General features: G+C 39.0%; 1 protein-coding gene across 1 annotated transcript; it reads left to right on the plus strand.

Moving 5' to 3' along the window:
• The first annotated feature begins 6,525 nt into the window (after nucleotides 1-6,525).
• Nucleotides 6,526-7,596, plus strand: LOC139723779 (beta-1,3-galactosyltransferase 5-like). Its single transcript, XM_071634988.1, has one exon. The coding sequence runs from the start codon at nucleotides 6,526-6,528 to the stop codon at nucleotides 7,594-7,596; it is 1,071 nt and encodes a 356-aa protein (XP_071491089.1).
• The last annotated feature ends 6,510 nt before the right edge of the window (nucleotides 7,597-14,106 follow it).

The raw sequence follows: 14,106 nt of genomic DNA on the forward strand, positions 1-14,106 counted from the left end.
ATTTTGCTACAACACACATTTCCCACAGACACCTGCCCGAGTAAACTCGGGACTCGCCTTCAATGGGTTAACAGGAAGATGTATCTGAAAAGAGTAAAACATTCTAGGGGAGAGACTGTGCTCTGTAAGAGCATGTTGCCTTGCTTTATCTGCTGTTGGTTAGTGCTGTACCATACATTGTACCTCCATCCCTCTCCAAGAACTGACAATTATCACCCCCCCCCCCCCCCCCCCCCAAAAAAAAAAAAAAAAAAAAAAAATAGAGTAAATAAATAAAGATAAATAAAAATAAAAATAAAAATACAATAAATAAATAAATAAATTGTGGATATGTTTGATTTTTCAAATCCACCACCCACTAGCAAAAAGTGTTATGGAAACAAATATTGTGTAAAATGCACATTTGTTGCTGGGATGACAAGACCCCTTGGCATAACAGTTTATTAAAAAAAATAATAATAATAATAAATCCAAAAATATTGTAACAAAATCACTGATGTAGGTTTCCAAGCAGAACAGTTATCGATGCAGTCCATATCCATGTTTGAACATTGATTGACATAAAAATTGACGATATTGTGCAAAAATGTTGCAAACATTACAATGTTTTTTTGCTCTCCTGAAAATGTATGATTTTTTGATACAGAGTGTTGTCACCCCAGATATGATATACCGTTTAGATATCGATTCAAATGCCAACTAAGTGATAATGTTTGTCTGTCTTTATCATTTAAGTCTTTTCTGGGTAAAGTAACACACCACTCTGCTCAAAAGCAATTCAGAAAATGTATTGCTGTCGAACATGATTGTGTGTGCCAGATAATCTTATGATTCCATAATAATTGTATCCCGCAAATGTACAATACTGATGGCATTCTGGAAGCTACAGTGTAGATTGCTCATGAGTGCCTCAGATATACAATGTATATGTGTACCAGTTTGGTAAGTATGTCTCCCAATGATCAATTTATCCTTTTGTACTGATTTTGCCAAGTGGGCAGCAGAGTATTGTCACAAAACGGTGCTTGAAAACTGCTTCTTTAATTCAGTCAAAGACATGTAATATTAACCTATATGCAATACACACTTAACCTTTTCATATATTATTGCGTTGTGAGGGAGTATGCAAAATATGTCAGAGATTGCACAGTAGTAGCCGTACCAGAAGTTATTGAGCTGTTGTTTTCTTTCTGCGCATTCATCGCTTTTATTATTCGCACTCATTGAAGTATTCAGCGCGTCAGTGTTAGCAAGATATTCTTCTGCATTTAAAATGTGCAATCCTTGTTTTATTACCACATTATATATATTTGATTCGGTGTACAAGAAGTTGTATGATAACATCACTTGTGGTGCAATAGTATTGTGAGCATATAACATACACCAGTTAGGGTGGAACCTCATAAAGAGGTCAGATATGACTAGTGTCTTTTATAACAAGGTAGTTTTTGCAGATCCCACCGCATCATATTTCTTTGTTTTTGAACCCCAACATAGTGAGAAACCATGGTCTCTGTAGCAAGGCAATGTCATGGATTTTTAGGTCCTCGTTATAAACATTGTAACAAGGCTCCCGTGTAGTACCATTATGATTCGACCTGAAACACTGGGCATGATCTCAAGATGTCAATGCCAAGACCTTACACGTACTGGATGCCACTGAATTTAACTGGTTGCCTCTGCAATACTGCATTTTCTTGTAGAATTGATGCGCAGCTTGCCTGCTTTTGGAAAAGACAGGGTTATTTGATAATTCTGCAAGATTACCTTAACTTTAGTAGCCTATTGTACCAATAGTCACGTCATTAAATTCCATGAACAGCCAATGCCAAAACTCCATGCTTTCTTGAAACAGTGTAAAAATGATAGAATTGTTTACAAGATACGCTGTACAGGTACGTAATCTACCAAGTATTATGTATAATATATGTGTGTGTTTGTGCGTGTGTATGTCTAAAGTTATATTTAAATGTATAAGCACCCACACATGAGTCAACAAACCAAACAAGAACTGTGACGGTGCCATGTGACATATAATGTATCATGTAAACCCCCATCTGCTATGTGTATTTTGTGCTGCATGTTAAACACAGGAGATGTGGTTCCAAGTTTGAATTGCTGTCAGCGTACAATATATCATCAATCCTGGGAGAGACAGACTGCCAAGAACCCCCATTTCACATAACTGTGGTGATGTGTGAGATTTCTTGATGACAAAAGCAAATGGGAGTTAGGAATAAAATGTGAGGAGGGTTGATTCAGGGTATATGTACAATTGATCTCGTCAGCCTGTCACCATATACGACAAGTACCTCAAAGGTCTGCAGTATGATTTGCTGGCTCTTTGCGGTTTCATGAGGCTTCCACATGTGTAACTTGTTAAAAAACAAACATACAAACAAACAAACAAACAAACGATCCAAAAGGATGGATACCCTAACTGTGGTTCGCCATGAATTGTGTATTTGTCATTTGGCATCATATGACAGCATGATTCAAGTGCTCATGTGCAACTGTTGCAGCGATGACACCCGATACTGCCCAAGATTTCTTGCAGATTTTTTTTCTAAATCCTACCCGTGGTTAAAGACCACGAGTGTCAATTATTGCATCACCTACAGCATAAACAGACCATTGTTACTCTGCCATTGTATGATTTTCATTTAGTGTAGATCATCGTTGGATACCAAACGACTTTGAGATAGACATATTTAGTAAGTGTGATCAATACAACTATTGATATGGAAATTTCTTTGTTGGATATCTTTGGAGTTATGTGGCTTCAGTGATGAGTTGATGCAAGACAGACTGTTGCACTTGTGTTGTCATAGTAACCGGTAAGTTCAGAGTTAGATGAAATAGATTGAGTAATTGGCAGAATAGGCATGCTTTCTCCTCTCCATAGAAAAGATATTGACCTTACTGCAAATGTCATCGGCCCATTTTTTTTTTTTTTTGAACCCCCCTAAATTCAAAGATGAAATAATATCTTATGCTGAGTTACATAGTGTGAAATAAATGACATTGGATGTGTGTGAGAATGGAACTTGAAGACAGAAGTATCGATATGATAATGATATGTCTGTAACTGACGAATTGGGTTTTGGGATAGTGTGAATCTACCCAATACTGCACAAGATTTGAAACCAGTAAATTTCACCCGTCTACACTATGGTGCAGTGGGTCCTACAGTGAAACAAATCCCACATTTGTATTATCATTTTTCTGCAGAAAGGAATTACACAATTACTCTCTTAGGGGAATGCAACTCAGAATAAATGTTTTGATGAAATGGTTTGAAAAAAAAAAACCCAGAGCAGTATAAACAAATGAAGTATATACATAGTAATAATGTTGTGACACTCTTGATATCTGAAAGCCATTAGAAATAAACTTAAATGAACAATTACCAGGATTTATGCAAATACTTGAAACATTTACTTAGCAGTTTGTTATGATCATTTTCTGTGCCTTTTGTCAGTATGATTTCATATTTTAGATGTACATCCTTTCATGGTAGATCGTTGATGAGAAGTGACTTTTCAGAAAGTCTCTGAAACTTTCAAGTTGAAGATCTCCTATACATTTTCATTATGTGATAAATGCATTTAGAAATCGTGACAACAATCAATGTCTGCATTGTCATTGACTGTGCTTCACAGTGTAATGGACTGTCATAAACGCATGTCTCTGTGTTATTCTCTGTCTAGAACCTTAAAGTGTGATTACACAATTATATTGTGTTTTATATATAAATGCATATATATGATGTATATATACACCTGATTTATTACATCACTAGGGTATGTGCAAGATTTTTTTCTTATGTGTGTAATCCCACCTTGTGTATGTTAAAAATTTTCACCAAAAGATTGCAGTTGCCTTTTTTTTTTTCATGGACTGTCTTTTGACTTCATTAATCATCGATCAAAATATAACCGGCATCACAAAGAGGTATTGATGTGTTTCATAAATAAATATCGAGAAACAAAAATCTTTGTGTAGTGTTGCCTAGTATTTCTCAGTTGCAGTTTAAATTCATATGAGTCAATAACATGGAGTTCATATAGACTAATCATATTTATGTTTTTATAGTGTTGTCCAATATTTCTCAGTTATAATTAATATGAGTAAAAAGCATGGAGTTTGTATATGGTAAATACTATGTGTGTGTTTGTATGTTTGTGTGTGTGTTATTATCTCACTCCAGTGTTTTTGTTTGTGTATTTAAAATAGTGTGCATATCACCCTAGTAGAATGAAAGAAATGTGTGTAGATGAGGAAATTGCGTGACAACAATGTTCCTGAAAAATGAAAAAGAGCTGAAGGAGATTCTCCCATATTTGTACAGTATATGCAATATGCTACATGCGCAAGTCTCAATTAACGAAAAGGAAGTTCCAATAGATTTGGAATAATGATCGTTGTCAGTTGCAGAAAACCTCAGAATCAGGGCAGGAAGGAGTGTGCAAAAACAACATTAATGAGGTTTTGTTATTCAAGATCGACCCGAGATGTCTCTATAGTGATGTCGGGAGATATGCTGGAGTTGTAAATGTCGCATGTTTGCTTAAGTCCTAGCAAAGAGTTGCAGCAAAAGTGGCAAAATTTCATCCTCGAGTGACATCATGCTTTTTGTCGTTCGCTGTGCCGCCGCCCGTCTTCGCCCTGTATTTCTTGCCTGTGTCACTCGGGAGTCGACGAATAATTCGTCAGCTCTATCTCCTGCAAACCCAACGGCACGTAGCATCCGTCTGGGAGGTGTTCCTTATTCGATTATCCTCGGTTTTTTATTTCCAGACACCGAACCCCTATCTCACCTTCCCGTGCACTAGGCACACATTGCTGGGGCAGAGACCCGTGATGGGGTTGACTCATGTCCCGTAACACGGTTACCCTTTACACAGCTGCGGTTGTCTTCAATTGTTATGTTTCGTGGTTTTGGAGGATCTGTTATATTTAGAGACGTTTGCAGAAAATCATTCCCACACGCGTCGTTCATCATCATTTTCATTTTTGACTCACTAACGCGTTTACTTATGTATTCACAATACATGAAAGTGGGTTGATGTAACTGGGCAATTTTGCTGACATATAGGGACCTTATGTTTTCCATCTTATGTTATCATTATTACATAAAAATAGATTAAGCAATCAGAATTGTCCCTTCGTAATTGCGAACCTATTTTCTCTCTTATTTTAATTCCTGATTACCTTTCAAGGAAAGCATGATTACGCAGCACTTGTATTATTATTATTATTTTTTTTTTTTTTGGGGGGGGGGGGGTTAAGTTTATCATTGTAAAATACTCGCAGTTAAATTTTGTGTAGCCGTAAGACTTGTGTGCTACTCGATCTTATCTTGAGTGTTGATAATTTAATGATGCACCGATAGGCTTGGTTTGTGCAAAGTCGCGCAAACCGCTTCCCCCCACCTTCACGTGCTCCTTAAGAATGAAGGCACACGCACAGTCAAACCTTCTTATCCGCCCTCCTTTTGAGCTCCTAGGGTCATACGACTATTAAAAGCTCCTCGTGCCCTTCCAGATATGCTAGCAACCAGAGGAAGCCGGCTAATCACTGACAGGACGGATGTTTCATTGTCAATAGCCCAATCAAGCCCATGGATGAACGTGCCTGCCCTATAGCTGTCCTGCACATTTCGTATGCAATATTTTGTCGTCATTCACTTCGGCTTTTCCACCGTGTATAACGACGTATGTCATGCTGAAATAGTGTAATCTGTGCAATCCAACACTCTTCCCAGTCACTGATTCTTCCGGAAGTGAAATATTCGAGCACGGTGGCTCCTTAACACGCTGACGCATCTTCTTACATACAGCTTTACTTCGTAACAAGACAGTATAATGGCCCTATACCGCTGGGAATCACGTGAGCATGTAACATCGCACTGAAACCTTCACGAAACTCGAATCTTTCAGGAATTTTCGCTGCATTATTTTACATAATGGTGCTTTAAGGCTGCCGCTTTAAGTTGATCCCGCAACGTTGGTCATGATGTTGAAACATGTCCCTACACCTCGCGTGTTTTTGTGCCTGGATTTTACGGTGATGTGAGTCTTCACAGTGAATGGTATACGGGTAAACCTCAATCGTCTATACTTACGCAATATTCTTAGCACTATATCAGTGCTGTATACTCGCGTGGCCTATCTTTGTATAACACTCAAAGTGGAAGACCGAGTGAGCACCGGAATTGTGTAATTTCGTGGCAGTGAGAGGATTATTTTGTCCGAAATGACAGCAACGAGCCGACAAACAAACATACTGAAGGAAACATTTTCTAGGCCGGGACGTGTGTAGTTAAATTTCTACAAAACGGTAATTATTTCTCCCAGTCATTTTTCAAGATTCCTTTTCGCCCAAGCTAACCGAAAAAAAAAATCGAATCTGTCGGACTGATAACAGAAGAGGAATATGGTTTCCATCAATTTGCGATGGAGACTCCTAAGACTACTCTTCAACCCATTGCGATTTGTTTCGTCTTTTCTCCTGCTCGTCGTCATGGTCAGTGTTTACAGAACGGCAAACATCGATGACGCCCCTGATCGGACTTTATTTGACGAATCGTATGTTGGCGGAATGAGCATTGACGATGACATGCTCTTTCTAGACGGTGTGAATGCAAACGACACAGTGTTAGATGTCGTGTGGGACCAATATCACGAGGACGCCGACACCGATCTATCTCCGGCTTGCGAGCGAGGATTACTGCTGAATATCGTGGTGCTATCGTCACCTGGCAATGTGATACGTCGAAGTGCCATACGTGGAACTTGGGGACAAGATTCCTTTAACGGCAACCCTCCCAGGTACCGGACGTTCTTCCTCATCGGCAGAGGGGGGCTCAATGGATCGATTTTAGAATCGGTCGAATCGGAGAGCAAAATTCATGGCGATATACTGATCGGAAATTATGTCGATACCTATCGCAATTTATCGGTAAAAGTTCTGCACGGAATGTCATGGGTATGGCGCCACTGCCGACCGAAGTATTACCTGAAGACGGATGATGATTGCTTTGTAGACCCTGATGTCATCGCGGGTGACCTAGCCCTCCGAGACTCGACGGCGTGGAGAAAGAATCACCTGTATGTCGGATGCAAAATCGAGAACGCCGAGGTCCACCGGAACCCCACACACAGGTGGTACGTTTCTCGCCAGGACTACCCACATATGCGCTATCCACCCTATGCGAGTGGATTTGGATACCTTCTTTCATACCATACCCTCAGTGATGTGGTACATAAAGCAGCCATGAGACACCCGTTCCCAGTGGAAGATGCTTACCTCGGCGTCCTAGCTTCTCTCGTGGGGGTTTATCCAGTCGACTCTTCAAATTTCGTCAACCCATCGACCACGAATTCGTCGTTGCTGGCAATCGAGCCATGTCATCGTCCATACGTCGTCCACGGCGTCGACAATCCCCAAAACCAGTACGTCTACCACCAGATAGCAGCGGAGAGCAAGAAATGCAAATGGCGAGTCTTCATTCAGGGTAAACGCCAAGCCAGAGTACCCCAGAACCTACTCAGAAGTCGCAAAGCAAACGTTCGAAAAATGGACGCAAGTTAAACTTGAGACACGTGTAATGTATTACTGAAATAAGCGCTAGCTCCCTGACTTGGCGAGAGAATAGTGCTGGTCACTCTAAACTTACGATATTAAAGCGAAACAATGAACAGAAACAAACATCAATATCGCATGTATTGAATATCCTGAGGTTGCTATAAAGCGCCTGTAGTGTAAAATACGTGGAAGTGGAGCGCTGTTCTTGTCAAAAATGCATGAAGTTATGCTCAGACATGTGTTCAGGCACAAATCAAAACCTCGTTTTAACAGAGCCTTTCAAACAAGAGTTAGCGCGACAAGGTTTGAATAGCGTCCGGATATTTTTTTTTTTCAGTCAGTTTACCCTGACTGTTAAAGCGGTATCTTTTGCCACATTCTATACCCTCGTCAGCTATGGTAATTGTTCCGAAATTTAATACCCCGACAACCCTTTTATCAAAACGCTTCCGCGGTAACATTCATTTTATACACTCCCTGGATGTGAATTATGTAGAACAATACCGAGCACATTACTGTGAGCTATGTTTGACCTTGATAACTATTTCGATTGTCGTTATTGTTCCACTCAATTTAAATCTTTCATGTTTCCACCTCTTTACTTATTCTGCTATTTAATCATATTTTCATGTATTCCATTATTCAGTGTGGCGCTATCACAAGCTCCCATTAGACAACCCAGTCACATAATGTTGATTTGAAGAAAGAAAAAAAAAATAAGAAAGAGGGTGAAGAACATGCGGTCAGGATACTTCATGAAGTCTTTATAAACATCTTCCTTTGTGGTGAAGAAAGCAATATATACTGGGTACATGTACACAAACTATTTCATCGCTGGCAGGAAAAAAAAATAACAGCTCTAACTACAGCTTGGAAACCAGGTATAATTAACTCAGAAAACATATCAAATGCCCTGAATTGGCGTAAAGCACCGATCAACCTATTGTGGTCATTGCTGGCATCGATGAGGCATTTAAGCAAAATCTGGTTTGATAATCCAAACATGATTGTGTTTCATCATGAATGTAAATTGTGTCATGTCTTCATTAATTTGCAATTTTACATCTATCATACATGCATTACTGATTGAGTGAATGTGTCGTTAGGAATTGTGTGGATTATTGTTCGAGTACTATGGGCAGCGTGTTTATATAATGTCAACAGGATGTTTAGGACGATGGGAATAAGAAGGTTTGGTGTGTTGGTGTCGATGCGTATCTGACGGAGCATGTTGTTTGGATTGTGTTTGCGTTGGGTTGTATTAGTTAATCACAGACTGCTTATGTGGCATGCCATGGTGCTCCACAGTACAAACCCTCTTCAAACTGCTATCACATATTATGTAATTTTTCATAGCAAATCCTCTAAATGAATACGGAACGAAATAAACAAAAATAAATATAAAGATTGAATAGGCCTACAATTGTAGCGATTATGATTCCATTGAGCATGATGATGTAAATGATGGAGTCATTGAGTATTGTGTGACAGTGATAATGATAATGTGATAATGCAGGTGATGAAAATAGTAATAATGATAATAGCAATAATGATATGGACATTGCAGCGCTTGTGACGAAAATGTTTTTAAGCTCTTTACTATTAACAAAAGAGAAAAGACATATAAGGTGATGGATGCTAATGGTAATAACACTGGGAGCTAGCAGCAACGACAATGACAATTAGTGTACAAAGTATCATTGGCCTAATATGTCTTCACCAAAATGAATTGCTCCCGTTAAATACACCCTTTTCAAACTCGTCGTGCTCGTGGCATCATGGTCTCCATCCAGCCCGATCGCTGTAGTTTAAATGGATGATACAGGTTAGGTTGAGATTGGGCTCCAGGTTTCCAGCGGTTTTTTTTAATGATAATTTTTCAAGATAATGAGAAACCTCTTAGGAAATATGAAAGAGGATATAATTGTATCCCCCGAACAGAGTTCGGAGGATACTATGGATTTGGCCTCGTCGCGCCGCGTCCGCCGCCGCCGCCGCAGAGATTTCCTTGTGAGTGCTCTTCCCAGCTGGGTTTCTTTTCCGATTATCTTCAAATTTGGCATGAAAGTGTATTATGGTTAGACGAAGACGCCTAGTGTTTTTGGTGATGGCGCCCTCGCTTGTTCCGTCTTTGTACATGAAAAGGTAAATTCAATAGGGTCTGCTTGTGAGCGCTCTATTGGCAGCAGTTCTTCGATCATCTTCAAATTTGGCATGAAGGTGTATTATGGTAAGATGAAGAGGCCTATTGTTTTTAGTGATGGCGCCCTCGCTTGTTCCGTCTTTATACATGAAAAGGTAACTATTAAAGGGCTCACACCCATAAATATTTCCCCATAGGGATGTGTGTTAAAAATCAAATTTCAAAAAATTCTGTAAAATAGCTGGGAGAAATGAGGTGTTTCAGCTTCACTAACCTGGATAAGTTAGATATACCCTTTCATCCATCAAATTCTCAGGGTGGATAATTCAGTTCAAACTCTGTCCAGGGGTCCGCAAAGCCAGGCTACGAGTTCTTGTCACTCAAAATATCACCCATTTTCCGTACACGTACCCAATGAAATATAGTCCCCTCAAATTCCACCAGAAAAGCTTTCATCTTCCAACCAAAATGCAATTTGTAGAGGAATTCATACTCAATATCTACAGCTATTCAGTTTTTTGCCAAACTACATCATTGATTTTTAATTAATTTATTTCTTCATTTGTTTTGGTATCTTTGGTACGAATTTGTGAAGGGGTCTGGGACGGTCCATTGTATTTACGGGTGTGAGCCCTAAAGGGTCTGCTTGTGTGTGTGACGCTGGCCTTGTTTCTTGGCCTTTTTTTTTTTCTTCAAATATGGTATGTAAATATATTATAGTCAAATCTATACATCTATACCTATTGATAATGCTGCCCTCACTGTTCCACCTTTTACAGGGTCAAAGGTCATCTTGATCATGTCAAAATTTGCAAAAGTGCTTATTTATGCAATAACTTGATTGTTACCCAACAGATTTTATTCAGACTTGCTAGGGAGGAGTATGGGTGATCATTCTGCATGAAGGACACAACAGTTTGTGGTGACGGCGCCCTCAGTGTTCCGACTCTGGATGCCAATGCTCATTTCTTGTGTGTGCTCTATCAGCCACATTTCTAATAAGATTTTCTTCAAATTTGGCAAAAAGGTGCATTATAGTGAAATGAAGATGCCCATATTGTTTTTGGTGGTGGCGCCCTCGCTTGTTCCGTCTTTATACGTGAAAAGGTAAAGTTTACAGGGTCTGCTTGTGTGTGCGACCCTGCCTTGTTTCTTGACCGTTTTTTTTTTTTGGAATTTGGTATGTAAATGTATCATAGTCAAATTTATACACCTACAGCTATAAAATACTACGATTTTATCGTATCCTGCAACAGTTGCCATATCATACAAAATTCTGGCCTAAAAAGTAATCCAGATGGAGTATGGGAGACGGGTTCGGGGATACATGTGCTCGATTGCGAGTGCTTCTATTTCTAAGAGGAATTCAATGCTTATTTGATGAAAATTGGCTTTAAAATTGCTTAAATATCCAAAACAAAGCGATCCTTACATAAGGTGGGACCATTTCCTTTTATTGGGATTGCTTTGTTTTACTTTGTTTCTGGATATCTCGGCCATTTCAAAACTGATTTATATCAAATAAACTTTAAATTCCTTGTATAATTGTATGCTCTTTGATATTTTATGTGGTGTTTCTAAGTATCTCGCAAAAAGTTAAAAGCTGAATCCTCACCTCAACTAATACTACATCATCCCTTTAAAGCTTGTTGTGGTTTGTGGAGGAAGGAGATTCCACTACACTCCACCGGATGACGACTAATGAAAATTAGCTCCTAAAGATGTACATTCTTATGTGATCGTCTATCACAATGTTGCGTGACATAGTGCCAAAGGATCCCAATTCCTTCCACCAACCTAAACAGGACGCCATAATTTGATGAGACCCATGGTGGAAATGGAGTTGCGTACAACAGTGACAACGCTTCAGAGAGAGGTAATCCCATTTCGACATATAGAACACGATTCTATAAGTGCGCTATATCCCCCTCTCCCTCCCGTACGCAGCTAGATTATACACAATGGCCCGAATTCACGAAGGTGGTACAAATGAAACCATGGTTTTAAACCATGGACAAAAACCATGTAGCGACAAGTGTAGCATGGAATATTTCGTTACGAAATTGGTCATTTCGTCGACAAAATGACCGTTTCGTTAACAAAATTATCATTTCGTGGACGAAATGTTCATCTACTTACAAAATGTTGCCATTTCGTTACAAAATAATCATTTTATCGACGAAATGACTTGATTTCATAACGAAATATTCCAAGCGACACTTGGCGCTCCGTGGTTTTTGTCCATTGTTTAAACCATGGTTTCATTTGTACCACCTTCGTGAATTCGGGCCAATGTGCAAGAATAATGCAAAGTAGTTAAAAGGGAACTACCGAATACTGAAAAATAAATCCACACCAGCAACAAGAATTTAATTTTCTTTTAGAGTTATTTCAGAATTGAGTACAAGGACATGGAGAAGCAACCAATTAGCATGAACACACACACACACACAGAGAGAAAGAGAGGGAGAGAGGGAGAGAAAGGGAGAGCGAGAGAGGGAGACATTATGCTAACAAATTGTTGCATCAAATCACTGCAAGTATTTCCGATTATTTTGTACACAAACAAATCATTACATTCTTTCTCTGTATGCTATATGCACGAAAGCTTTAATGAACTGATTATTACTTCCACTATATCACTGACTGGAGAGACAAGTCACGAGTTCACCAAATATGGCTTGACCTGTTGGATCTTTTTTTCTCAATGAAATGCTATCGTCTTCGCCTCCACCTTCAAATATGAAAATATAATAGTGGTGTATATAGGGAAGGCTCTATTGGCGTGACTGGGCGAAGATTTCTTTTTCCTCCACCATCAAGCACGCCAGAACACTTATAGTTTTTGTTTTTGTCTTGTTTTTGTCTTGTTTTTGTTTTTGTTTTGTTTTGTTTTGTTTTGTTTTTTGTTTGTTTGTTTGTTTGTTTGTTGTTGTTGGATTTTTGTTTTTGTTTTTGTTTTTTTTTTTTGGGGGGGGGGTGGCAAAATCTCGACGGGGGCACGTTACCGTGACGGTGTGCAATGGTGTGAGATCCTCGGCGAGGGAGCGAAGCGGCCGAGCTGGGGGAGGGTGTGGGAGCTAGGGGGGAGGTACGGTAGGGACTGAAAACAGAGTATAAAAATCGCGTTTATAGAGCATTTAAAAACACATTTCTAGGGAATTAAACATGATGAAAAATCACTGCAAAGGACTATGATCATAACTTACGAAAACTATTCATTTTACCAAGTACAAGCAGAGTGCACGAGCGAGCGCTTCGAAATGTATATATTTTTTAACGTCTGACCAATCAGATTTTGTATTACGCTATTATTGACTCAAAATAATAGCAGTCACTTTTGCCAGGCAATATCCTTTCGCAAACATTCATTTATACACATTTGCATTGTTGAGCTATTGTCACTTTGCCATTCGATTTTAGTCTGAAATGTATTCATTGAAAGCTTAAACATGATCGCATTGTTCAAGCAATGAAAAAATATTCTTATAATAATTATTGCTAGAAAGCTTAGAAGAAAAGGAAAACTGAAGGGTGTACTAAAGGTATGATTCAGGGGGCACACTCGTCGAAGGACGCGAGGCTACCATCTGTACACTAGATTTACTTATAAGTGTAAGTGCCCGTTTTCAGGTATGAGATTGAACATTTTTATACAAGAAAAATGGCTTTAATGTTCGTCTTGGTCTTTAAATAATTGATCAATACTTTGTATACCTTTAAGGGGCGGGGGCAAGTGTTCCCTCCCCCCCCCCCACCATGGACGTATTCTTATACAATGTATATGAATTTGAATTATACTGGAGTGTAGTTCACGTGCCATAACGTAGTCATGGATGCCATCAAGCAAGCAATTAAGGTACCGGCGGCGACTCGGCAATGAGGATAAAGTGCTTTGCCTATACGGATGCAATTGCTGTCAGGGACACAGACCTTGGATCTCTATGATTGAAAGTCCGTGGTCCTAACGACTGAGTCGCAACAACTCTTACGTTAAGAAACACACTACAATCATGTACCACTACAGTCAACTACTTGGATGAAAAAGCAGTACGGTAGAAATATAATTTATAAAAACTATTAAAGCGGTATGATTACGCAATAGGTGCGTTTTGACTCGAATTGAATTCATTTGTTCAGCATAAAAACAAAAATGTCAGAGAATGACCGTTGATAAACAATCATGACAAAGTAGAGAGTAAAAACAGATATATGGAATACATGATGAGCTGAAGGGAAGCAGCGAACGAGGAATTAAAAATTTTCTTAAAAATCTAGCCGACCAAGGTAAGCATAAAAAAAAAAATACATTAGAGGTAATCATTTTCATATTTTTAGAACAAAGAGATGAACCAATATACAGATGTAAGAAG

Source organism: Diadema antillarum, unplaced genomic scaffold (assembly GCF_040938485.1).
Source record: "Diadema antillarum isolate AM-2024a unplaced genomic scaffold, OU_Dant_1.0 scf00000199, whole genome shotgun sequence".
Lineage (NCBI taxonomy): Eukaryota > Metazoa > Echinodermata > Echinoidea > Diadematoida > Diadematidae > Diadema > Diadema antillarum.

Excerpts from the sequence above, each read along its gene's own strand:
- LOC139723779 (XM_071634988.1), top strand. The coding sequence starts at position 6,526 with ATGGTCAGTGTTTACAGAACGGCAAACATCGATGACGCCCCTGATCGG.